Source organism: Labrus bergylta, chromosome 2 (genome assembly GCF_963930695.1).
Source record: "Labrus bergylta chromosome 2, fLabBer1.1, whole genome shotgun sequence".
In the NCBI taxonomy this organism is placed as follows: Eukaryota; Metazoa; Chordata; class Actinopteri; order Labriformes; family Labridae; genus Labrus; species Labrus bergylta.
In genome coordinates, this window is record NC_089196.1 from 19,471,826 (window position 1) to 19,499,035 (window position 27,210).

The 27,210-nt window shown below is 40.5% G+C and overlaps 1 protein-coding gene across 1 annotated transcript; it reads right to left on the reverse strand.

The window, feature by feature from the left end:
• Positions 1 to 7,842: 7,842 nt before the first annotated feature.
• scarf2 (scavenger receptor class F, member 2) lies at positions 7,843 to 26,953 on the reverse strand. Its single transcript, XM_020636658.3, has 11 exons — positions 26,241 to 26,953; positions 23,966 to 24,024; positions 23,776 to 23,877; positions 22,678 to 23,197; positions 21,928 to 22,146; positions 21,570 to 21,698; positions 21,157 to 21,260; positions 19,443 to 19,557; positions 19,001 to 19,098; positions 12,702 to 12,857; positions 7,843 to 11,367 (listed from the first exon to the last, which is right to left on the reverse strand). The coding sequence occupies exons 1-11, from the start codon at positions 26,348 to 26,350 to the stop codon at positions 10,130 to 10,132; spliced, it is 2,850 nt and encodes a 949-aa protein (XP_020492314.1). The 5' UTR covers positions 26,351 to 26,953; the 3' UTR covers positions 7,843 to 10,129.
• Between the last annotated feature and the right edge of the window lie 257 nt (positions 26,954 to 27,210).

Sequence of the window (27,210 nt, forward strand, 5' to 3'; positions counted from 1 at the left end):
CCAAAAAGTGGGGATGTTGTTATTATTAATCTGCTGACTGAGGGGGAAAACACAGTCATTTATTAACAGCAGAACAGGGAAGCAGACAATGAAAACTTTTACAAAATTTGCAGACTGCAGAACTTTTTCCCAGTAGTTTTGCAAGTTTCAACACTTGCAGCTGGCAAGAGATCAAACGCTAAAACACCTCTCTGTAATCTTGCCTCCCTCAGAGTAGCTTGTTATAAAGACACACACACTTCCTGTTTCTCCAAAGCACCGGATGCTGCCTACCAGCCACCGCGACATTTGGCTGGGTGTCTGTCCGCTTATGGTATGCTTTTGTGAGAAATATTTGGCCCCAGTGTCTACATCTGTGTGCTTAAGAGTGGATGTTTATTTGTATGCAAAAGGATGAGCAAGGGAGATGAAAGAAATTATGTTTGAAAATAAACTGTTATTATCTGTGGTTGTGTGTACATGTGTGTATGTGTGTTCTTATCTGTCTGGAGCCTCGGGGCAACTGTTGGGGGGGGGGGGGAGCCTGCTGCTTGTATCCCTGCTGCGCTGCAGTCTGCTCATAAAGAAGAAGAAGAGGGGCAGTGTTGAAAGAAGTGAGGGCCATGTGGAGGGCTTCATTCAATGAAAGTACAATGCTCATGAGTGTGCTCAACAGAGTGATGTGCTGTAAGTGGACATAACCTCGTGGAGGTTTAGGTTCATAGTGCAAAATGTTATTCACTGTCAATAGTAAATGTGTTTTTTTTTTTCCAGCAAAAAATGAAATAACTTAAGACTTAGTTTAGAAATCCAATAAAAATACGTTCTTAATTATGGGGGACTTTTTTCACATTCTATAAATACTTATCTGCAGTGTTTGTTTGTCACGATGCTGCTTTCTTGACTGTAACTCAGTCAAAAAGTTGTTAAATCAGAGGCAGAATTACAAATAATTACTAAATGAAGAAACCACATAGGGACTTGGGATGAGATGTCCATGCGTGACAAGTAACTGTAAGCAAAAGTACAGCTCATGGAGTAAATGAGAACGTCACTGAGTTTGATTTAGCTTGTGGTTGGCTCTAACCTACGACCTAAAATAAGTGGCTCCAGTTTTCCCCCACACAGTCAGAAAGGCTGCAGAGGACTGAGAGGCTGTCGGCCTTGGCAGAGAAACTCTGCTGTACTAGATGGTTTTCTGCCAGTGACCTTGTTTCAAGTGACTTTGTTATGTTGAAGGTAAAAGAGAAGTGCTGTTTTTTATATGTTCAGTCTGATTTTGTGCAAGGGCACTTGAACACTTTTTGATATCTACTCTTAAAGGTTGAACTATCTGTGTATATTTTAAATCTCGATGTCAATGATTTCATTTTAGTACCTGTACGATGATCATTTTAATTCCATACAGAATGTGTACCTTGTGTTTAATCTGCATACATTTATTTACAGATTACATTATTAGTCTCAAATTTAGGGAAATACCTATTTGATTTTAGTTTAGTAAATATTTGAATACTCTTTTATCACTCCAGTTTCAAGAAGTCATCAACTGACCAGAATCTCAATAGCCACACCTAAAACCGAACATTCCTAATGTTTGAAGAGATAAACACATTTCTGTGTCTGCTGGTTGCAACAACATTATTGAGGCTCAGCTTGCAACAACATAACTTTTTCCTCCTCTATAATTGTTTTATCATTTTGCAAGACTGGTCAGGTTAGGGTACTTGTCCTTTGAGTGGTCTTTGAAAGGTTTTACACTTTTTGTAAGGATCATATGTTTGATTCAGTTTGAATCCGTATGGCTGAGGGGATGAAGCTTTGCTCTGGAAAAAAAATACAAATATAAAAACACCATCTGGCTCATTAAGAAAGGGTGATGAAACATGGACTGAATTAGGGATGATAATTAATTTCTGAAAGAGCCTTGAAAAAGAAAACATCCCAGAAGCTCAAATTCCTCTGACTTCAAATGCTAATGTGAAGAACTCATTTAACTGTCAACAGCGTCTGACAAACATAAATTATCTTTCAAATTTATTGCAAACTCCACTTAATGCCGTGTTGAGAGGTCATTGCCGTTGCATGTATTTCTTGTGTGTGTGGTGTTCCTTAAATGCACATATAGCAAATGAATAAGTATATATTTGGGAGCCATGGCGAGTCTTTGTTTCCATCATAACAATTTTTTTCGACTCTAATCAAGTGATGTGCATGTGTTTTTTGGCTTTTTCTTGGAGAGCACACTGTATTTAAGGTATGCAATCTTTAAAATAAATATTTGTGAGTACGTTCTGTTGATTCTAAGACAGTTATCAGTGATGTAAAACAACTGCTTCTGCTTTTCTAAGGTGGGAATTTGACCACTAGTAATGTGTTCCTTCAGTCTAACTATCTGGGTTCATGTACTTTGATGACCCTGCTGAAGTGAGTACTTGAGAAAATCATCGATTCCTCACACTCTTGGCCTTGTTCTGTATTTCATCCTGACCTCTAACCTCCCCAGAGGTTGGCAAATCAAACGCAGATTTCCCTGTTGAGGTCAAGTAAGTATCAAATTGCTGAATCAACAAGAAACAAAACACTTCTGTCTTCTGTGGTCTCACTACATAGCCACAACAGTGTTTTATGATTTCGCAATGTGAGCACTTTTTTTCAGGGAACAGAGCGGTGACAGCTTGCTGCTTCTGGCACCATATGTAGGTCAAAGCAAGAAGAGTTTCACTGACAAAGATTCCAGTGTTTACATATCTAAACAGGGAGCAGAACAAGGTGATGGATGAAAATGGTAGTGACATCAAGGCGGATGTACAGGTTTGTTGTAGAGGTGGGAAAGGAGGCGAGGGCGACGGAGGGATTTGCACTGATGGATGTCCAGTTGCTGGCCACATCAGAGGAGCCGAGAGGGGCAGAGGGGGTGGGGTGTGGGGGTAAAGCAGACAGCAACCGCTGCTCCCCTCCCTCTAATCTGTGCAGAGGTAATCAGAAACACATGGCTCCTCATAATGGCTCCAGTGTTGTCCTGCGAAGTAGAACAGGGCTGTGAGGGCCACATACACACCAGTATACGCTCCACAGCGACGGTAAATATACAGCAAACATCATTTCCATTCACATAACAGTAGACTGCAGGCACATACAGTATATTGTTCAAGCATACATACTGAGGTTATGCATTTTTATTTTATTTTTCAGGGTATTTTTCAAAGTCTCTGTTGTGGATAAGAAAGTGTGAATAATCCTGACCTATGAGTCACGAAGTCACAATAAAACAAATCAGATGCAATTTTGAAAACAGGAGAATGTTTCTTCTGGCTAAAGCTGAGTAACTCTGCACGGCATATGTTTCTGTGACTGGTTTTGGCAAAACATTTAAGGTGAAAGTTTGCGTCTCAAACAACAAAGATGTTGTACGCTACAGTTCATCGGTCACAGACAGGACTGATTGTCAGGACAGTCGGGGTTCAGTGCATAAAAACATTAGCCATCTGCTTATTTTCCTTTAGTTTGGGCAGACACATCGGGTCTTGTGATCATTTCCCGTCCCAATATCTGGACTAAAGCAGCAGCTTTCTCTTTCTCTTTACTGCTCCAGGTTAGACTGAGTGAGAAGCAGAAAGGAAAGAAGGAAAAAAAAAAGTTTGGGTCAGCCTGTGGAATTATGTGAAAGCTGAAACCTCAAGCCACATTATGAAGTCTGAAGTCCCACTTTACGGCACAGATAGCGGATGGATGGGTGTGTGAGGGAATAAAGGATGGGGGGGGGGGGGGTGAATGAAGGAGAAGGGAAAATAGGCTACAGGGAAGGAAAGAGGGGTTTTAAAAAGTGTCATAAGGAGAAGAGAGAAAGAAGGAGCATCTGACTGATCTGTTTTCTATTAGCCGCCCAAATCTTCTCCCCTGATGCACTCGTTCCACAGAATTGTGCTGACAAAGGGGAAAAAATCCAGGGCAATTTAAAATGTCCCAGACAACTGTTTGCACACCCCTCCATGTGAAGGAAAAATAAAGGGGGAAGAGAAGTCTCCATCTGGATAGGGGGGAACAGCTTAATTACATTCCTGGCTATTCATATTCATTTGTATATGCACATTTATACAACTCGTCAAGATGACAAATGTCTGTATTTGTCTTCCAGAAGCTCCATGTCCTAACTCTGAGCCAGACGGACGTATCATTATTCTAACTATAAGTAGTTTGTGATGTGACAGACGAAGCAGATTGGGTTGAACTAATAGTAGTTTCCAGCTTCATACATTGGGTTTAATCACAATACTGATAAGCGGTTCCATCCCAAACTGGGACTCAGTTTCCGCTCTTTTGACCTATTTTCAGGTCTTCACCAGCCCATCTGACTAAGCATCTCATTGGGAGGTCGGCTTGTTGTGCGGTTGCTCTTAAAGTGTATTAAGAGCTGCCTTTCTTTTTTGTTTTCTTTTTTTTTTTGTAGCTTCGTGCCACTGTAAGCGAGTTTCAGGTCTATTATAATGACGGTCTTAAATCGCAGAGTGAGTAGATGTCACTGGGAATCTATAAACACACATTTGATGCTGGCACTGTTCCTTCTCCCTCCTTCTGGTTGTGAGCTGACCTCAGTTCTCAGCGGTTTTGGCTCAAGAAAAGCACCAGCTCCATTTCCAGTAAATGTCATTTCATAGTTACTGCATTTCCACAGGGCTGAGAAACAACATTTAACGTGCAAGGAGGACTGCAATTAGACAGTGTCTCTCGCAGACAGCAAGTCGACAGGGATAAGAGACAAAAACAGCGTTTGCAAATCTCCTCTGGTCGCGTCTGACGCAATGATTCAGCCGAGGAAATGACTGCACTTGAGGAAGTTGTGCTGCAACAGACGCACATTTATGTCAGACACTGAAACTGGAATATAGCACAAATAAGTGTTTCTCAATTGTAAATGTTCCATTCCATGTTTGATTTTGTTCCAAATCAATGTTTTCAAGGAATCATTTCACTAATGAACTGTACAACAAAGAGTTTTTTTCAGACAAAAAATGGATTTGCACAGATGTCTTTCTATCGTCTTATAAGAACATGCCTCTTTCTTAACATACTTATGAGTACATGCTGGATTGTGTTTGCTAAAGTACTACAGACTTTTACAAGATTTCCACTGAAATGGAGTAAAGCTTAAACCATTTTCCAATATCTAAATGGGCGCTGAAAAACTTCTCTTGACTGAGTCCACGTAGGATTAATATTTTCAACCCCTTTTTAAAGTGTAACTTGACTCCACTTTCTTTCTGCTTTGCATTGCAGAAAATATTTGTCTTTTTCCCCCTCACTCATAAATTTCTTTCTTCCTCTCCTTGCAGGGACTGAAATGGCTACCAGATGTGGTTCCAATCTGTTCCCGTTGCCATGGTAACACAGAGACTGGAATAGGTTTTCTGAGTCCAGGGCTTTTGGCTGACTCATGGGGCCGGAGTTTTAAAGCTTTGCTGCTTCTATAGACTTGGCACGCCGAGGGCGACCGGGCTCCAAGTCATGTTTAGACTGGCAGCCGACATGTCACTGAACCCCCTTCCCACACTCCTAACCCTGACTTTTTGACCACGCTTTGCGTTATCCTAGATAGTCACTCCTTTGTGTTCTCCTGCGCTGCGGCGCCAAAACGAATTCATGTTTCACACGTCAACCTTCAACACCAAGTCAATAAAACGAGCAAACTATTACTCTGAACTAACTGCTGAGGGGATATGAAAAGGCCAAGTTCCATAATCATACACAGGCCGCTCTCATTCAAAACCATTCAAAGCAGAAGGAATACAAATCCATCACAAGTCCGACACATGCCCCGTCAACACAGTTTATCCTGAAATGCTGCACCGCAGTAACATGCAATGCACATTTCCAAGCTGCAACTCTCCCACAACATGTCAGACATAAAAAGCCAGAGAACATGTGTTGGTGTGCTCAGCTGAGAATCTTCTCCATCTGTGAGTTGAGGACAGGCAGATGGCGGCAGTTGTGTCAACATTCCTCTCTATCCTGGCAATGAATCAGACTTAAAGCCATTGTCACATGAAAAATGGGATGATTTTGAGGAGGATTCCAGTATGTGGTTTGGCTGACAGACTGTCAAGGATGTTTTAAGAAAGATTGAATTGGAGACTTTGAGGCTGGTAGCTGAGATAAACTTAAGACCAAGTCCACAAACTGAGCCAACAAACGAAAGAGGATCTTCACCAAATTAAGTTATGACTGTGAGGAACAAACACACTTGCTTTTAACACTGTTGTAAAATAAAGTTTCCCATGTTTGCTATCTTGGTTAAGCATGTCAGCATACCATCCTTAGTTTGCACTCAGTGAATTGAACAAATCAAAGTTTTGACCCGATGAGTAAACAGGGTGATGGTGACAGTAATAAGCAACAACAAGCTATAAGGACCATACATGAAAAACATAGCCATCCATTCTGAACTGTTGTGAAGATAGTTTACTTAAAACTACAAATATTCCCAAAAGCCTAGCCAGTGACTACGGTTGCAAATAGCCACGGCTAGAAACCGGTATGCGTGACATCTACTTTGTACTGAACATTTGAGGCAATGTTCATTACACGTGTACCTGTTAAATAAAAGAAGAAAATAAAAAGCTGAGGAATCACAGCAGCCTCAAAGGTACATCATCTGGAGACCATGAATATCAGTAGACAATTTTACAAAGATTCATTCAATAGTCGCTCATACTTTAAAATGATGTCCATCTTCTGGAAAAGCTAAACGGAAAGGTCGGAAAGAAAAGATGATCACAAAAATCTTCATGGTTCTTCCTCATGGGACAAGGACCAATCAATGGTACTTCAGACATTACATTTTGTTACTTTGTTTACTCCAGGAGCCACAAACGATCCCAGAGCTCATCTTCTGAGGACCAAGAATGCCTGACATCGAAGATTTGTTGAGATATTTAAGTCAAAATGCAAATGATGGAATTTCTAACATTGTCATTCCTTGAGCAATGCTACTAATGCTAAAAAGGCGATAAACAGTATGTGTCTTTAAATTGTGAAAAATGTTGATTAAACTGTTTGATATGGTAAACAAACAAAATTTACTATCTCTTTAGAGATTTTATAGAAAGTCAGAACAACATTTATTTGTTTGCAACATCAGGACAATGATGTTGTCCAAAAGTGAATTGTAAATCAGACTAGGCTTATATAATCCCTAAGTATCCTACTCAATCCTTCAATGTATAATATAAATGTACACAGTAAGCAAAACACCATGGGGTGTAGAACCCAAAAACAAAGCCACTTTGCTTTTCTGGTTTCAATTACCCATCACAAGACCTATCCATATATCCATCCATTCATTCTCCTTCACTGCCTTGTGGCCCAATCCTGCTATATCCCTCTGCTCCCCGCCAAAAGAGGACACATATGCAGCGCGTGATTGACTCCTTAGCACAGAGTTTCCACTGTTTTTCCTCCATGAAAGGAGCTCTTGTCCCACCATCCTGAAGGAGCCAAATGCACAGTTCCCTGGTTCCCCTCGGGCTCTTTGAAGGGCCGCTGTGACCGAATAACTCTGCAGGACTCCTGCTTCCTCCCTGTGAACCTGCAGCTCAGTAGCCCCAAAGTCACAGCAAAAGGGTCAAATATCAATGAACATTTGGATGAGTCTGTATGAAGAACACAGTAAGATAATGATGTGGTGTATTACCCAATACAGGCCTTTTCACCTCCTTGTTGTTCTAGTCATTGAACACTGGATAAAGACACTGGGAGCAGATGCCATTGAGAGGTCATGACCCCATCAGAACTAATGTGGTATAAATAAATTAGCAAATGTTGACTGTCCTTTTGTGGCAATTAAACGAAGACTGACTTTATAAGTTCTGTTTGACTAGAGCTAAATGTATTGCTTTTTTATTCCAAAGAAGTAAATGAGGACACAACAATTCAATGACCATACACACATGGAAATCAAAGATATACCTTACAATTGTTAATGTTTTTGCAGCTTTTCAGGCCCTTCTTTAAAAAATGTACTGTGAGCCTATAAAAACAGGCACGGGCCAGTCAGATAAAAAAAAAAAATGCCACTTCATATAACACAATGTTATGTTTCTTTTAAGTATATGCTATTGTTTCAACAGTTGTATCATGGTAATATTGTACAATCCTTTCTGTATGAGTTATTTTTTTTACGAGAGGCAATAGTAACGGGAGGGAACAAGAAGGTTACAGATTTCCTGTGCAGCTATCAGTGCCATATAATTACACTCTGCGTCATGCAGTTAAGTGTTATACAAACAATAACATCAACAGAGAACAATTACAAGCCAATGTAAACTTAACAGGAGGAAAAGAACTCATACTGTAGGCTTGCTTCAGAGCCAAAAATAAGCAACATCGCAAAAAAAAAGCAAACAAGAAATGAAAGCCAGTTCATTGACACCAAGGAAAACAAAAGAACTAAAAAGGTCATATAAGCACAGCTTACAAAGATAATAAAAAGTACACGATGTATACAAGTCGAAAATGTTGGAAAAGAAACTGAGGGAAAGTGTTGTACCTTGTTAAAAAAACATATAAAACCAAGGACCATTTTCAAACTACTTGGCATGTTTATGGCTGAAGAATACGAAACATTCACAATAGCATTTTTATTTGCTGCATACATACCAATCATCCATTCGCTATAGCTCATGTTTTGAGTGCTACTTTTCAAAGACAACCTGAATTAATCCAGTTCAAAGAACCCAACCCACCTTCTTTTTTTGGTTTGCTTATTTTAGGATCAACACTTGACATAAAAGCTGACAACATCATTTAGTAAAATATAGCTTCTTCTGCTTAAACTGATCCACAGTTGACACATTTGAGGCACGGTACCATTAAACCTTATCCTAAAATATGAAACTAAAGCACCCAGGACTTCAGCATAAATGTACTAGCTTAAGATAATTTGATCCTTAAGGTTAAAAAAAAAAAAATGACACAAGATTTGTTTGCACACCCTACCCCTATGGCATAAACAAATTCATGTGAAATGAGAAAAGCCCAATGACAATACTGACCTAGTTTCTTGACTCTGAAAAAAAGATACAAGGCAGCCTCATTCTGAGAGAATGCAGTTTAAAACTACTACTTAAAGAAAGTCTTGCTTCTGATACACAGAGGAGATTGTCCTGTTGTATGTTTTCCGACATACAGTAGAAGAAAACTGGAGATGTTGCTTTAATAGAGGAAAGGTCCCTGTGTTTAGAGTGATTCAAAAGCAATACAAAAAGTGAAGTCATAGTATAGAGAGGGTTCACTTTTTTGGTCAAGCTGACTTAATCAAACAGAAAGAAAGAGCATATTCTGATGATTCTCAAGCACTGATGACTACTGAAGTCCGTAAAGTGGCATAACTTGTGTTCTTTGTACATGTGTACTTTGGGATGGCAAATCAAGTTGATTAAAGAAACGCATTTCTAACAGTGTCATATATCACTAACTTGCTTCCGTAAAAAAGTAGATTGCTCTCATGTAACTATAATGAATGAGACTATCATCTGCTAAAAGTCTTCAAATGCAGAATGATAAAATGTCTTTCTAGGATGGCTTAAACTATGGAACTGTATTTGTGCATGTTAGTTCTTATAGATGAGAACGAAAAAAGACCCAGAAGTAGCTCTCATAGGGCTGAATTTTGGCATCATTTAGTACCTTTAGTACCTGTGAAAAGCATACATAAAAGAAAGCTATTTTTCCATCATCATAGAAAATTACAGTTATTCAACCTCAAAAGCAATCCATGTATAAATATAGTGGTGGATGAATAGAGATGAGTAAACTATGGAATATATCTGTGCACGGCTGTTCTCACAGCTGTGCCCTGCTTAGCCGCAGGTTGTGGTTTGAGATTGGTACGCAGTATTTATAAAAACAGGCTTCTTGAAAAGAAATACAATGGTGCATAGAAGGCATTATAATACAACTCACCAATATGACTCAACTGCGCCTTCCATTTAAAAACATTTCTCATTGTTGACTGGTCCTGGAGTCACTGCACACTTACACAGAAAATGTTTAAAATCCTTTACAAAAAAAATATTTGGTTCTTCTTCCAACAAATCCTTTTAAGTCTCATTCAGATCCATCAAAAACATTTGGCCATATGCTTTCGAAACACTTATTTCACTACTTGTGGTGGCATAATGGCTGTCTTTTGCTGGGGTGTTTTACTTTCTGATGTTTCCAAAGTACCATCCTTGCCTTTCTTCCTGGGAGGCTTTTTCATGGGAGTCTTCTTTGGTGTAGGGTCCAACGTCGAGTCCCCTGCCTTTGAGCCGTTCAAGTCCTGCTTCTCCGGGCTCGTGGTGTCAGGGGTCCCTGGGTCGGTGGTGACAGGTGCCACCATCTTCTGAAGGCTGTTTGAGGTGGGCAGCAGAGGCTTAGTGGAGCCCTGCTGACCTGGTCCACCAGATGGGGTCCTCTTGGCTTTCTGTGGTGGTGTCGGCTTCTCCCGGTTTCCCTTGGGCGTGGAGAGACCATTGGTCTTTGTCAGACCTGTTCCCTCATTTCTGTTAATGCTTTGAGTTTTCTCTTTGAGCTGAGCAGCCAAGAGTGTGGCAGCCTCTGAGTTCATGTGAGGGTGGATGACTTTGGGGCTCTTTGGTGGCTCCTTTGGCGTCTCCTTCGGAATATCAGCATTCTTCTTCTCAGATGAGGAGCTGTGGAAGTTGCTGATCTTCTTTAGGGCATTTTGAACTACACCGTTGATGTGTTCCATGTGAGTGGGACTGCTGTGTTCGTCCCCAGACTTCTTAACCCGCAGAACTTTGTGTTTGCTTGGGGAGCCGTTGACTTCTGCCTCTTTAACCTCCTGTTTCTTTTGTTGTTCACGGCTCTTCTCCTTCATCTTATGCCGCTCCTCACTCTTGGATGAGCCATCGCTGGAGCTCCTCTTTTTCTCCTTTGGCACTGACAGTGCCTTATTTCCCCCATGCCCCTGCTGTTCTGGTTGGGGAGACCCTGTAGTATTCCCATGTATCCATGATACCTTGGGCTTAGTGGATGGGTCTGGTGGCCGTGGTTTTGGTTTGCCAGGTGAGGGTGGTGGCTTTCCATTGCGCTTAGCCTCTGGTGTAGGAGTGCCATCCCTGTCCTTGCCAATTCCATCATCCTCCTTGGACTGCTTAGAGAGGCGGGCGATGCGGGCGTAGAGGGCTCCAGTATTGGATTCAGAGCCACTGGTAGAGCCTTCACTGTCAGAGGACTTGAGCAGGGGCTGCTCGTTGCCTTCTGGTTTTGTAACACTTGTGTCTTTCAGGGAGGTGTACTCCCCTGCATCCTCCTCAGTAAGGTCAGCTTCTGGCTTTTCTGCTGCTGGGCTGGGGCTCTGCTTCTCTTTGCTTTCATTTACCGAGTCTGTAGGTCATTGAAAAATCAAAAACAATATATTAGGAATATTTAGGGACTATTTAATGCTAGAAGTTAGAGTCAATTCTTGTTTGGCAGAATAATTGAACAGAAAAAATACTTTTACGATAATTTCAGATTATCAATCAATCAAAGAATAATTATGAAATTTACAATTCAATTTCTTGCTCTTACAGACGTGAAATTGAATTCCAATGCAATGAAAGGAAACAGGGGTCAAATGAACACATCTGGTGGTTGTGCGTATGCAGCCTCACCTGGTCTGGTATGATCAGCAGGTTGGAGTGGCTTAGGCTTACTAATATAAGCAAATGTTCACTAATGCACTACAATACACTCTACTGGAGTCAATGACAGAAGGGAGACAGTCTGCTTAATCGGTGATTTTGTACTTATGATGCTATTGTACTTCTTTAACCATGATCCTGTAGTTTACCTGGCCACTGTAGATCCTATCCAGAACTGCTGTGCATCAATATAGAATGTTTTAAAGGTTTTTTTTTTCTCACATGCGTTGACACATACAAAGAATAACAATGGGGTATAAGTTCAACTATTTTAGTTATTTTAATAATTTGAATTATAAATAACAATTTATCACTTCCATCGTTTGTTTTAAATCTTCAACTCCAGTCAATGTATTACAGTGGTCACATTTACAAATGACAACATTTCATGGTTTTCATCTGTAAGACATTCCTTCTCACCAAAGAAAGCAGAACAGGGCCACTGAAAATGCTAACATGCTTGAGATTGGAGTGGCTCTAATGCAACAGATCATATCTATCATATCAAACCCTTTCATGTTGTTAACTCTAATTATTTAGTTCAAGAGGCTTAAACCAATTGATGTAAAGCTCTTGAACCATGTGGAGAATGAAAACCAAGAGAGAACTACAATATTAATTAATCACACAACACAACCAAAAATCCCCCAACACAAAATCTAACGTCAGACTTCCAGAATAGAAACTGATGGAATCAGTGTTTTCCATAAAACTTCAAGGAGTTAGTCACTGTTTGGATGTGTGCCATATGCTGACTTGACTGTTCAACTTCCTGTTTATACTTCCCTTGTCATCGAAGCAAAACCTGGATCTAGATTGCACATGATAAAGAAGCTATCTCCATAATGAGATTTACAGAAGTGGGTGAGTCAGTGCACGGCCATAATGGGGATCTTAAGGTCTTCAGGAAAGTGACTCTATCAGCATGTGTGTGTACCGTATGTAAAACAGCTCTGCTGTGCCACAGACCATTTATGGATTTATTTGCATCATTCCAGATAACTAAACTATTCATTTATTCTTACGATGACTCACCTTCATGGGGCACGCAGTAAACTGGCCCCTCGTCTCCGCTCTCAAAGGAAGAGAAAGACTCCTGGGATGACCAGGAGGAGGGGGAGGGCTGCTCCGCTACTGACGGGGGCTCTATGAAGCTGCAGTTGAAGGTGTTCTCTGGGTCATGGTGGGCTACTGAGAACAGAAAACAAACGCAGAAGCCAAAAGGTCAGCCAGAGGGTATTGTACCATGTTACAAAAACAACAGTCTGTTCTCACTCACTCTCAAGACGGCTGCTAAGTATTAGAAAGTGTTGGTTTAAATGAGTCTGCAGAAAACTAGATTTTATTTGTTTTGAGTGAATTTAACAAAAGGTCCAACTCTAGGAAAAGTACATAGAGCTCTCGAGGGGTGGATTGTTATCTAATAGTGATGAAGGAGTATGTGAACTACTATTGTCTTATATCTCTATTATCTCAGATATTTATCTATCTGAGAGATGATACAGCACACTGTCATCAAATTTAAGTGATTTAAAATATATACAATATTCCTCAAAGTGGATGGTTCAATTTTTTGTAAAATGTGTGTCTTTCAAAGGGAGAAGGTAATGCAGACATGCTAACTTAGCTTAGCATTAAACTGCAAACTGTAATGTTGATGCAACAGTGGAAAATCATTTACATAAAAAATAAATATTCTTCAAAATCAGTCACTGAAGTGTTTTGTGGTCATTTGAACTATATATGTAGATTTGATAGTGTTCCTCCCTCACTGTCTGCTCCCCCCCCCCATCTCTATTTCCCTTCCCTCTCTCTCAGACATATACTCCATCCCCCGTTTTTTTCAGACACTGCAGCATTCAGCTGACCTTTCAGTGTCAGGACAGCTGTGGTTTCTGGGGGATACTTGGATACTTGCGGCTGACCCTCAGGAGTACACAGTGCAGTTTTGGCCTAAACTCTGCTGGGCGTTAACTTGACATGACCGACCACATCAGATGCTCCTGTTTACATGTCCGATGATACACGGACCCAGGCATTTGTTTAGACAGCAGATAAACCGTCCAAGTACCGTAGTTGTTGTCGTTTGACTGTTAAACTGAAAAGATGAACAAATACAAGTGTAAGCAATACAGACAAAAAGCTGCATTTACTCTGTATTTTATCTGTATTATCGGGGTATAAGAGGCCTTTGTCACTCAGATGTCGTGCAATTTTGTTCACATTCTTACTGAATTTAATTTTTATCAGTGACAGATATGCTTATTTAAAAACTTCAAAACAGAAAAATACTGATCTTTATGCCATTCAAATAGTGAGCAGATGATGTATTCCCGTCCTCTCCCTTTTTGTCAACAACAAACACGTCTGGTTTATGTTTCATCATAAACTGATCTAATGTTATCATGTTGCGTTGTGTTGTTCATTTATCTGCATTACATCATGCAACTCTCTGTTGTTGCCTTACTTCTGCTTTCAACATTTTCTTAAACAACAGCCAGATCTAGTCACTGTCGAAACAGAATTGGGTCAATGTGTGTTAGTGTATGTAAGTGTGTGTGTGTGTGTGTGTGTGTGTGTGTGTGTGTGTGTGTGTGTGTGTGTGTGTTGTGTGTGTGTGTGTGTGTTTGTGTTTGTGGTAAAGATTACTTTTGTGTACTGACACGCTGACATGTTTGTACGAAGCAATTTTCAAGGACCCTTGCTTTGTTTTTGTTTTTGTTTTCACTTCTGTCAAGCAGCTGAGTTGTATGGAGTTGTTCAAGTTAATGCTTTCAACTGAAGGTACCACAGGAGATCTATTTTGAATTTGACCCGATATGCTAAGAATGAGCCATAAGATGTCTATCTTTATTCCTACACTGATGAAAAATCACTCTTTTAAAAACGTTGGTCTTTGTGTTACTTTAGGGCTGGACAACCTCTACACAGCTGCATTATATCAACAATGAGTAAGTACAGATGTGTTTGTGTTAAAGGGGAATTTAGGGCAAAAATAGAAAATGTTTTAATAAGTATGGAGGAGGGACCTCCGTTCAAGGGCATTTATGTGACTATTTTAGGATATCCTGCTTACTACAACACAAGGCAAACTTGCTCTCTTTCAACATGTGCAGTAGCTACTATTGGACTGTTTGGCCATTGAAATGTAGGTAAAGACTAACTTGATTCTTCATTCCTAATTGTGCTTCATATCAAACAGCAATCGTCTTTGTGAATGTGGTAAAATAATTGCAATACATCATTTATACAGAGCCACGAGAAACTCAGGTTTGAATGATTATTAATGTATTTCCCAAACTCAACTTTAAGAATAAATACATAAACTCTGACCTTTTGCAAGGCCCTTACTGAGCAGCAATAGGCAGATACATAGGCAGCGCCTCTGGGTTACTGAGGAATGTAGAGCAGCCAGCCTATGCAAAGCCTTCAAATAAGCGAGTCGACAAGCTAACAAGCTAACACATGGGCATTTTGGGACACTACTTGTATGCAGCGATGAACAACTGCTGCCCTTGAAAGCTGCTCCCTCCAGACTGAGGGTCTAGTGGGGCAGATTGTTGTGCAGACTGGATGCCGCTGTGGTCCCTCCCAACATGAAAACCAACGCACAACAGGGTATTATTGACACATCCCAGCTGCACAGCTACGCCACCACAGTTGCTCAGTGGGGGAATGCATTTAGAGACCTGAAGCAGACCTGAGCTTGGCTGGGACAAGAAGGTTGCTAGTTCAAATGTCTGGTCCAGCTGTGGAAATCTGGGCATAGAATGAGGTTATTGCCTGCCAATAATAAGAAGAAACAATATGTTTCAGCCTGAAATAGCACGTGTTAGGGTTACAGGATTACATGCAAAGTCTAACACAAATACACCACATCAAGGGATATACAACATGGCTAACTGAGCCTTTAACCAATCAGCAAGCCTATTTATTTTTGAATTTGATAAGGATGACTAGCAGACGCAAACTTACATTTAGCAGCTCCCTTTGTCTCAAGTGATGCACTCAAAATGACTTTAAGGTGCAATTATTCTTCATGCATTATGAATTTGACGCTAAGAGCAGCTGCAAACATATTTACTAGGGCTGTCAAAGGATTCATTTTTTAAATCCTGATTAAAACCAAAATTTCAATAGTTAATCCTCATTAATCACGTTGAAATATCACACTTGAAATTACATTATTTCCCATTTAAAAATTAAAATTGTTAGGCTTTCATTTTGAACGTTCGTACTGTCTTAAACTGAGAGTGCCGTACGTGCTGTTTGAATTCAATCCTGCTTTAAATTTAAAATAAAGTAAGGACAGTCTGGTAGATTGAAGGTAATGGCAAGGAACTGTTTACTCTTGGCCCTCACTAATGAACACGGAGGATGCAAAGAATGCAAGACAGACATGTGTTTTTAAGGCGTGGAGTAAATATGCTTTGAATGGAATGTAAACTACAAGCAAACAGCCTCAGTTTTTTACCAAGAGGGTAAAAGGTGACAGCTTGTTCATGTGGCTAATTCTCTGAGGCTAACTATGCTAACAGACGAGTAAATGTTTTCTTCCTCCCCCACTTCCCCCCCCTGTTCCTGTTTCAGTTTCTTGCCACATCTGTTGCTACTGACCCTGGTGTGGATAAATCACGGTTCTGACACGGGCTGGGGTAAATTTGACCACTTCCTGTTTCCAGCCCCATTGGGCCCCCTCTGGAATGTGTGTGTGCAGGACTGTGTAGCCCTAGTCAGAGTTTGAGTTTCTAAATGTTGGCAGACCACGCTTCTGTGGGCAGCCCAACACAAAGCAGAGAGGCAACAAATTAGACAAACCAGCAGGGGGAAGAGACATTCAAGGTTTGAGTAGATATTGAAGTTTGTTCTTGAAATAAATTGATCCTTGGTAATCTTATTTCATGTCTGACAATAAAGACATTTTGACCAGTAAGCTTCAAAAAACATTTTGTGTTTCATTAAGTACTTCAATTATGTTAAGAAAAAGGCCTTTTGATTGAGATGACGTTGGTTTTCATGCCTCTAGCCCATTTCTGCTTCACGTGGTCAAGCTCATCTGAAACAAGCTTATTAATGTCCCATTCTGTAGAGACAAAGGCAACACTGTCCTAGTTTTGGTTAAAGACCGAGTCATAATGGAGACAAACTCAAGCTTTAAAAAAACAGCTGTATAAGTAAAACAGCACATGCTGCTCAGACATGAAAAAGAAATCAGGTCATCATGTTTTAACTCCTTCCACAGCAGAGTGACTTCAGTGAAATTTGATTATTTCATATTACAGCTCTTACACTGCTATGCAACATTTTAGATACATGCTTTTTTTAAATCAATCAATTATTCAATCTTTAAATGTCAGGGAGGCGACAAAGTTTTCAACCACAAGATCTCAGAACTCACAGCCACTGGCATGTTTGTCAGCCCAAAGTTTCAGTTCACTATGACATTAAAGAGACAAGATCAACACACTTAACAAGCTGGAACCAGAAAGTGTTCAAATGTTGTTTTGATAAATGACTTATCATACATTTTCTTGATTAATTAACTGACTAACGACACTGCAGCAACTGTCTTTCTTTTAGTCCGTCATTGTTCTTCAATAGGCATTAGTTTCCAACTCTATTACATAAATATAAGCACTTTGCACCATTAGTTTGTGCTTTTGGAGTATAGAGAAATATTGCTTTCTTGTACAGTATGCAGCACATGACAATACATTCTCATTGTTATCCTGATTTGTCATAAAGAAGTGTAGAATCTTCTTATTCATTTCAGATAATAAACCTTTTCTTTTTTTTTTTGCTGTTGCAACTGAACGCCAAACAAAAACAGCCACTTGGAAAGTCTGGTTGGAGTAAATGATCAGCCTATCTCCCCTGTCTGCTTTAAAAAAAAGACTGGGGTCACAGACAGATCTGTCACAGACCACGAGACCTCCGCATGGAGCAGCAGCATCCACCCAAACAGTGCGGCCTTTGATAGCCCATCACTCAGCACCACCCGGGCCCCCGACAACCACCAGGCTTCTTTAAATAACAAGGCCTTCTCCACAGCTCAAGAAAGATTTTCTTGGGGAAAAAGACGATGGAAACAAGTCAGTAAGAAAATTGGGGGGGAGGGGGGGGGTGTAAGCCCCAGTTTAGGGTTGTAATAATATGAACACATGGCATTTGAGGGTGCCAAGAATAATAAGGGGCTCTAAAACAGTGCATACCTTTCAAATGAAACCCCATACTCGCCTGGCAGCCACCATACACTTTTCAACCCTATTTATCATCTGAGAGGCTGAGGTAGCACTGAAGGAGAATGCTCAGCCTGACTGTCACTCATTTCTGTCATTGCCTCTTCTGAAGACATATTCAAGCATTGACAGTCAGTAGAACCACAGATCTGACACCTACATTGTAACATGTATTATGTTCTTTCTACTCTAACACTTCTGCCATTTCAGGGGAATTTTTTTTATTTGATTAGACTTTACAGCATTTTGCTTCATCTTTACACATGCACAGGGAGAACATGGATATTCCACACAGAGGGGCTCTGTCCGACCGGGATTCGAACCAGGAACCTTCTCGCTGTGAGGCAAACAACACTGACTACTACTGCACCATCGTACAGTCCATTTAGCTCGGCTTTCCAAACATCAAAATCACAAAATCAGTTGTTTATTGTTGAATCACTTTCCAGGAATCGACAATAACCAACTGAAAGGTCGAATTATTTCATTAATTGCACACACAACAGACACAATATGTCAGAAACAAGGCAAGAATGTATCAAGATGAAACCTTCAAGAGAAACTCATCTGCCCATAGGGACTTGTAGTAAATGTGATATCAGTGACAGGCACTGATATCAAAGCAACATTAATGAAAAAGTAACAGAGAACATTGATAAAGACAATGCAGTAGACTCAGGGCTGCAAGACGTTCAAGTGTGGGCATTCAACTGATTTAATATGTTTTAGTATCCCAAATATTATGTGATGTCCAGTAAACTTTGCACAAACACAGGCAGAAGAAAATACGTAATTTAGAGGACTACTTTTTACTTTGAATCAGAGCCTGTACTCTTCTAATTTGGTGAAAAAGTTTCATCAGTACTTGTATGTTTTTCAGATTCTTTTGTCAGACAATGTTGTCTACTTTACAAGAAATAATATAGCCGCTTTTGTCATCATGTCATCATGCATTGGCTACTAATAAAGAGCTAAGCTTGATCCTACTTTTCTTAAACTGCGTTGTACAATTACCAAAGAGGACGAGGATTGCATAAAACCAAGCAGCTTCTGGCAGCAGTGTGGTGGGATATGAAAAAGTGTTTTGGGGCTTACCGACTACTTTGGGCAGTTTCTGTCGCCTCAGTGGAATACGGGGAAGTTTAGTGCTGATTCGGCTGAATCGTCCACACAGGATCCGTTTGGCTTTTTTGCTGTTGGTAGAGAGAGTTGTCATGGTTAGGACTGAAAAGGGATGACACCATGGAAATTCAAATGAATCATTCAAAAGAGGCGTATTAAACATGGCCCCCTGCCCATTTTGAGGGCTCGGCGGCTGCTCATATTGCTACTCATAGTGTAATGTCAAAACATGAGAAACCTTCAAATACAATTTATATGCATTTATTCATTTAACAACCTAGAACCTGTGAGAAAGAGTGAAAGAAAACAATTTCCTCTGTTTTTATAACCGGGTTGCGCTTTTTAAAAAACACCTTCTAAAAACCCAAACCCCTATCATGCAGCGTTGAGTTGAAGTCACCAATATGTCACTCACTTGTGGTCGTCTTTGTGTCGGCATAGGCAGCAGCAGCACAGCAGCGAGAGCAGGACAATCAGCAAAAAAGCGACCAGGGTTCCAGCCGCAATCACACCCATCCGCTGGTTGGGCTCTGAAAGACGAGGTGCAAGGAATTCTGGGTGTGCCACACAACTTTGAATGCCAGTTTCAACAAAATCCCTCTCTCTGTCATCGCTAACTTTTGAGACCTTGCCATATTGCAAACTATTATGATTTACTTTTGAAGCCAATTCAAATGACTCTAAAAGGAGGTTAACATAACTGTGCATCAATTTTATTAACGTGAAAGTTGCTGCAGGCTCGATAAAAAAAGATAGAGCAAAGTGTATCATTAACAATGTATCTTTAATTGCTGCTTGACGTTAAGCATCTCTGAGGAAATGGGTTTGCAACAGGCTGAAATCCACTCCAAATTATCCATTATTAGTCTTATCTCCCTTATGACTGAGGGCCACTTACCCTTTCACTGCTGATTTCCTGCAAGCAACTTTCCCTCCTCATCCCCTCTTTACTTTTACGCCCCCCGCCCCCCCAACCATAACTCAGTAATGATTTATTAGCACCCCTCCCTCTAGTGGGATACACCCCAGAGATACTAAGTGCTGCATTGCATAAGAATGGACTGCAATTGGCGCTTGCGAGGACAGACGACACCAGAGGAGAAGCAAAGCATCAGTTAAGCAGAGGTGGTCTTGACTCTGTCACATGAGGCTGAGCTGGATCGTTAGACCGTCTCGGTGTGACATGGTGTCATTGCTAACAGCGGGATAAAGAATAGAAATGGTTTCGAGGGGGATAAGGTGTGAAATGTCAAGGTCTTATAACATCACTGACCAGCCTTCCATTGGCCGATCATGTCACCTGGTCCCAAGCCTTTGTGTCCTATACTACAATGTTGTAGCTGTCTGCCTTGATGTTGATGTTCATGATGTTCTAAATGATGTTAGAACTGTTAAATCTATCTTCTTCCTACCTCTCTCTTCCTTCCTACTTTTTCTTTTCTCCTGTATTTTCACCATCCCCCTCTTTGTTTCTTCCTTCCTCTGCCTCTCTCTCTCTATTCCCCTCTCTCTCTATCTGGACAGGAACAGAGCCAACAAACACAGCCATAAAAAGGACACCGGTTTTGGTCTGGAATTGCTATCAAGGCCTTGCTATGCTAACTCTCCCACTACAAACACTGACCTGAATAGATGTGTTTGTTGCTACTCAGTGTGTAAAGCCAACTATTAGACATTTAATACAGGCATCTGGTTCTTTGGAAAAATATTTCTCTGGTACAAGTAGTACAGGCAAGAAATGACTGATTTTGTCTCTGAAAAGGTGCCATTTAAAAAAAAAAAAAGGCTACTTGTGCACACGTACTGACACGCACACAGGCAAGACATTTAAAACAGCATAAACACAAAGCTTGTGGTTGCCGCTTAAAAAAAGGACAATTTCTACATTGACAACAAGAACCATCAAGGAACTTTTCTTACATAAGTAACAAGCACCAAAACTAAGATTTTCTTACATAAGTAACAAGCACCAAAACTAAGATTTTCTTACGTAGACAACAAGAACCAAAGAGGAGATTTTCATACATAAATAACTAGCACCAAAAAGGAGATGTTATGATGGGTACAAAATCCCCTTATAGGAGATTTTCTTACGAATTTAACAAACACCAAAACGGAGATTGTCTTACGTAAATAACAAGCACCAGACACGGGATCACAGTTCTTGTCATTGCAGGAGCAGGTTTGGTTGCAGTTCACTCCATACTGGCCAGGTTGACAGGTCATATTACAGCTTTAACAAAAGAGACACAGACATGTGTTTAAAATGAATCCAAAGCATTGGATGCGTAAAAAAAAGGGACCTAGAAATAGACCAGTTCTTTGTTAAAGACACATTTTACTCTGCTATACGTTTGTAGTCATTTTACTTTTCTGGTATATAACCTTTCTTTTATCTGTAACTGTAAAAAAATGCCTCGAACACTACCTTCTCTCTTTAAATCCCAAGTGTGTGAAAGTGTTCATATAAAGCCTTTGTATTGTAAAACTGCCTAGGGCATAAACATGACTTTTTGGGGGTATGAGGTGTCTTGTGACTTACTAGGTGCCATAAAACCCCGGGTCACACAGGCACTCTCCAGTGACAACATGACAGATGCCATTAAAGCAGTGACAGCAGTTGTTCTCGCAGTTCTCGCCATATGTGCCATTGGGGCAGCGCACCTCACACCTATCACACACAAAAGGAATGCAGTGATTACCATCATTTTCAAGCTGAGCAGAATGAGTCATAGACATTATCACAGTGTGGGAAATGGTTTCTATGGTGGCTAGTAGTTAGAAACAGCCATTATGTTTTGAACTCTGAAAATGACAAAGCTCTACCTCTCTGAAAAAACAACATTTTTCTGCATGTATTTCTGCTTGTTTTTTTTTTAAGTGTGTATGAAATGTCTTACCTGTCCCCAATCCAGCCAGGGTTACAGTGGGAGCACTTGCCCTGAATAGGGTCGCAGTGGTGTCCGTCTTTGCAGGTTGGACACACCTCCTGGCAGTTGTCGCCGAAGAAGCCTTTGGAGCAGAGCTGGTCACACCGTGTCCCGTTCCAGCCTCTGTCGCAGGTAATGCAGCGTCCCTCCGTCACCTTACAGGGCTGCTGGCCCTTGCAGTGCCCACACCTGTGTTCAGCCAAGGAATTCAAAAACAACAGACATCTAATTTGTGTTGTTTTGACAAAAATCGACCACCTCATCAATCTTTGGTGAAACTGTTAAAGAATTTTGATTGTGGAGAAAAGAGTTTGTATTAGTTTTCCTTCAAATGTGTTTCTATTTTTTTTTTTATTAAAAAAGAACATTTAACTTTGTTTCTCTTCAGTTTATAGCAACAGTATCCTGTGAGATCAGCACAGTCCATGGAAGGCGAAACACTTAACCTGAATTGCTTTTACATGCTGGCTGATGATTATGGGATAATGTGAATACCAACTCCCAAATCTCACTTTACTACTGCTCCATTAAGCAACATGTTCAGATCTTTTATGGGTTATCACCAGCAGCATATATCAAATCTTATTTCCTATCAAACCACATAACCGCACCGTAATATAGAGCAGGCAGGGGTGCTGGACATTAGACATCTGTTAAAAAAGGCATGTTTCATGTGTTTAAAATTGTACATTTGCTCTTTGCCAAGTTTTCTTCCCCCACCTGTTCCTGCAGTTCTGACCGTAGAACCCTGCAGGACATGGCTCCCTGCAGAACTTCCCACGGTACCCTGGTATGCAGGTACACGAGCCGTCTGCCTGGTTGCAGTTGCCGTGGATACACTGGCAGTATCTTTCACACCGGGGACCCCAAAGTGTCTCTTTACACTGGCAGCGTCCTGTGAACTGGTCGCATGGTGAGTTGTTACAGTTACACTGGATGGCACAGTTCCTCCCTGTCCAGCCAGGATTGCACATGCATCGCCCTGTCATTGCATCGCAGGTGGAGTGGATGCTGCAGTAGCAGTTGTTGTTGCACTGGGGGCCCCAGGCACCAGGATGGCATGAGCATTTGCCCGTCTCTTGGTCACACTTGCCCTTTTGGCACATACAGGCATTCTCACAATTAGGTCCCCAACGGTTGTGGTTGCAGGTACACTGGCCGGTGAAGTCGTTACACTGGCCGTTGGGGTAACAGTTACATTTCCCCTTACAGTCAGGTCCCCAGAACTGTGCAGGGCACTCTGTTAACAGACAGTGTGGAGATCAGAAAAATCTTATTATCCATCTAATACCCTTTAACAAGAAAGTATAAAGCTTCTCTTGGGTTTCTATGGCTGTATTTAGAGATTTTAAATGTTTTGCAGAAACACTGTTTACTTTGGTCATGTTGTTTATCGTTTTAGCTAAAAACATGCTAACAAGCACTAATCATAACATACAGCAAGTTCAAATGGGAATGCAGGTATTGCATAGACAACTTTTTAGCAACTTGGGTTAGATGACTTACTCCTGGTAGAGCTTCTAAACATGAGACAACGATGACACCATGAAAAGCAGACTATTGCTACGAGGCACGGCTCTAAACACAGCGGACCCTAGAGGAGTAATTGTAATAATATCTAACTGCAAAAAGAAGTCTGGAAAATGACTGTGTACTATGGGGAAATGAGAAAGAAGATGATAACAGCAGTCACCTTGTTGAGCTGTTCAGTTTAATGTGTGTAATAAAAGCTAGTTTAGCTAATTCTACAAGCCTGAGAGGAAAAAAGTTGGAACCAATCGTATACTGTAGCTAAAAATGATTGACATAATAACTTACTAGTATCACAGGTAGCTCCGAAGTATCCATGACGACAGCGACATTCATTGGGCCTGACACACACCTCATTCTCCTTGCAGGTGAAGTTGCCTTCACAGAGAGCTGGGATGGACAAGAACAAGCCACATCATTGAACTGTCTGGCACAGTGATCTGCATTACATGAACTGATGAATGTGTTTGGTACATACGTGTCAGGCATTCATCCCCTAGCTGCCCCCATCCACTGCAACACACAAACCCTGACGACCTGGAAAAAGAAGTTATGAGATTCCGAATGAGAGGTGAATTATGGGTAAAATACAGTACAATAAAGCCTGTTTTAAAGCGACAACGTCCACACCCAACTCATGCCTCTGTGATCTTACATTTTTCATTGATGTGGCTAAGATCTGAAAACGTACGCGAGGCACTGTATGTGTTGCATATGCTTTGCACATGGTTGAATACTTATATGAACCAGGACCTTCCCATCTGCATACAGGCCTTAACCGCTTAATAAAAAAATAGAAGCAGGACAGTGAATAATCAGAGATAGTATTTAGCAGCCAAATTTTAAGGCCTGTCAGGAAAAGATGGATGTGTCTCCTCTTCCTCCCACGCCTGTGACCTCTGTGGGGCCCCTGCAACACGTCAGCTTCCCCGAAAGTGTTTGAAGATAGCAGTTTGCTTTCTGTCAATGAGAAGGGATCGGCACTGTTTTTTATCCTGCCAGAATAGGCACGTGGAAGAGATCACAGGTCTAACCTCTGTAATACTTTCACTTTTAATGAACACATTTTTTTTTTTATGTTCTATCTGCCAGATATGAAACTGGAATCAACTTTTTGCAACTGTTCTGCTCCAATTTTTTGATTAACTACAGCAACCATGTACGCAATTGACCTTTGCTGACCTCGCAAAGGCAATACATGTCAGCACTCAAGAAGAGAGATTGCATTCATGTATTGTGGAGGTTTTTCTTTTTATATATGCACTCATGTTTGTCTTTCACTATTGGACAAACAATGTTCCTACCTTTGCCAAAGACGTTTTATTTTTTTTACTAACTCATAAATGCTTTTTCCAACATCAGGAAGCACTGATGCTGTATTATGGGTTTAATGTCAAAAAAACAAGTAGCAAGTTCACTGCAATAAATGGTAAACGCTTGTTGGAGGGCCAAAACGTCAAACTTGTGGAAAAGTGGTGCCCAGAACTGAATTTTGCAAATACACTTTCACAGATCACTGTGTTTTCAGTTAAGTTACAACTTATTTCCCAATTAGGTAAAATTAAAATGAAACAAAAGCGCATACAAAACTTTTCAGCTCTTCATTGTTGCAGTGCACTTTGCAGCTGATCTATTTTCAGTTTTGCCCATTGAACGTTTCCTTTCACTTTGTCTTTTATGCTTACTCACACCCACAATTGTAAAGGAGTTCAAGTTATGTAAAAAGAAACAAAATATACTTCTACAAACTTTAAGCACATCATATCGTATAGCATAGTTAAGAATGATCCCTTGACTACATTTGTTGTTTGTTGTCGACCACAATATCCAAGTTCATAGACATGAGTCCAACAAGCTTGGACGCTGCAGTTAGCAATTATGGACTTGGATGTTTTTCTTTTACATGAGTAAACATGCATCCACAGGCTCTGCTATAATCCTAGAGGTCATCAAATGTTGCTCTTCAGACACCTTGACCTCAGAGAGGGGGCTGACTGAATATAAGATGATTTAACTTTACCTTTAGTTGACCTACACTCTTTAGACAGTTTTCAGCTGTCAATCAAACTATAATTCATTTTATAAACTTTTTTCAAAACCTCAAAAACTTTTTTTTTTTTTTAAATGATCAGGCCAGCCCTAGTGTGTTATCAAATAGTGCCACGATTGCTATTAAGGTCAATGAGAGCGCCCCTACAGGGCAATGTAAACACTTCTGTTCCAGATGTACACATCTGTAAAGCTGCTCTCCTCATTGGACTCCTCCTCCTGCTGTACAGCGGATTGGGAACACAAATATGTCGAAAGGAAAGACAGAAAGCGACAATTTAGTCTATTATTTTTATTATTATTATTAAAAGATGCATTTTACTCGTTTATATCAAAGTTATGGAGAATCTCAAAGGGTTCAGTCGATCTCCGTTTTTGTTTCTACTTGTATCGCTTTAATGAACCGTTATGCGAGCACAAGGCCAGCGCAGCTTTTGGGTCTAATATGAAGTTCTAAATATGTTTTGCTGTGTTTTTAAACTTTATTTGTACAGAATAAAATGCAAACTTCTTGAGGTATTTCAAAATGCTTTTTGTATTTAACGCAATTAAAACTCTGACTGGGCAATTTTCACAAAAAGTCGTATCTAGAGACATGCTGAAGAAAGAGGCGAAATATGTCTCAAAGGAAACTTCAGCATCAAAACTGATCTGCATCAATTACAAGCGTATTCAATCATATTTTCATTTGTTCTGATGCTTACCCAAGTGCTCTGCATACATTCCGTCCTTTAGGGTTGAGTTCTTGGCAGGAACTGGAGCAAAAGAAGAGACAAACCACCGCAACAACAGCAAAAGTGTTCTTCAATTCCATTGTACAAGCAGCAGCATCCTTCTAGACGCCGTTTTTACTCCGCATACTCCTCTCAGAAAGTGACGATGATTGCCTTTCACTGGCGTTAAATACTCCGATATGTTTCACGTTCAATATCCTGGACCATTTATGTTGAAAATATTAAATCCTTGACCTAGAACGGTGATTCTGAAACTCCTGCCACCACCTACGCCATCCAGAAACTCAGTGGCGAAAAAAAGTGACCAGCGACAGCAATCCCACCAGAGAAACTGAAAAAAGTCATTAAAACAGAACTTGAAAAACACAGTAGGCTATACTAAATAGACACTGTTCTCCTGCTGAGTGTAAATTATTCCATCAAAGTTTCTGAGATCATGTAACGCTGTGTCCAATCTGAAATCAAAACTTTTCCAACATTATATCCTTAGCGCGTCTGGAAACGAGCTATCGTAACAAAAATGTAGGTACATGGCCTGCCTTTAGCCTTTCCTCTCTGAGGACCAGCGCTTAATCCCCAACTTTTGTCCTCTCTCGCGCTCTCAGGAGTGGCAGGAGGGAAATTCCTGATTTGTTACTCTATCTTTGGCTCTGTGCGCCATGCGTGCGCCACCAAATTTACATAGGCCTGCGCGCAACAGGCTCTGTTTCAATGGCCTTGGATACAAAAGATGTCCCTCGGCTTAATTTTTTAATCCTCACACTAAAAGGTAAAATTAAGCGATAAGGATGAAAAATAATTGATCTCTTGTCTTATTTAGGCTGCAATACCACTATTTTCTTCGCATGATATGCTTATTCAGAGTGTCTTCCAATCATTAAAAAAACGTGAATAAATATATTTTGTAGACAGTTACCTACTCAGAAACACTCATTTGAGG

Bases quoted from the DNA above. Each gene is read 5' to 3' on its own strand.
- scarf2 (XM_020636658.3), bottom strand. From the start codon at position 26,350: ATGGAATTGAAGAACACTTTTGCTGTTGTTGCGGTGGTTTGTCTCTTC. The intron at 21,699-21,927 runs GTAAGACATTTC...TGTGTGTGATAG, and splicing joins CCTGGCTGGATTGGGGACAG to GTGTGAGGTGCGCTGCCCCA. The intron at 11,368-12,701 runs GTGAGTCATCGT...AATGACCTACAG, and splicing joins TTACTGCGTGCCCCATGAAG to ACTCGGTAAATGAAAGCAAA.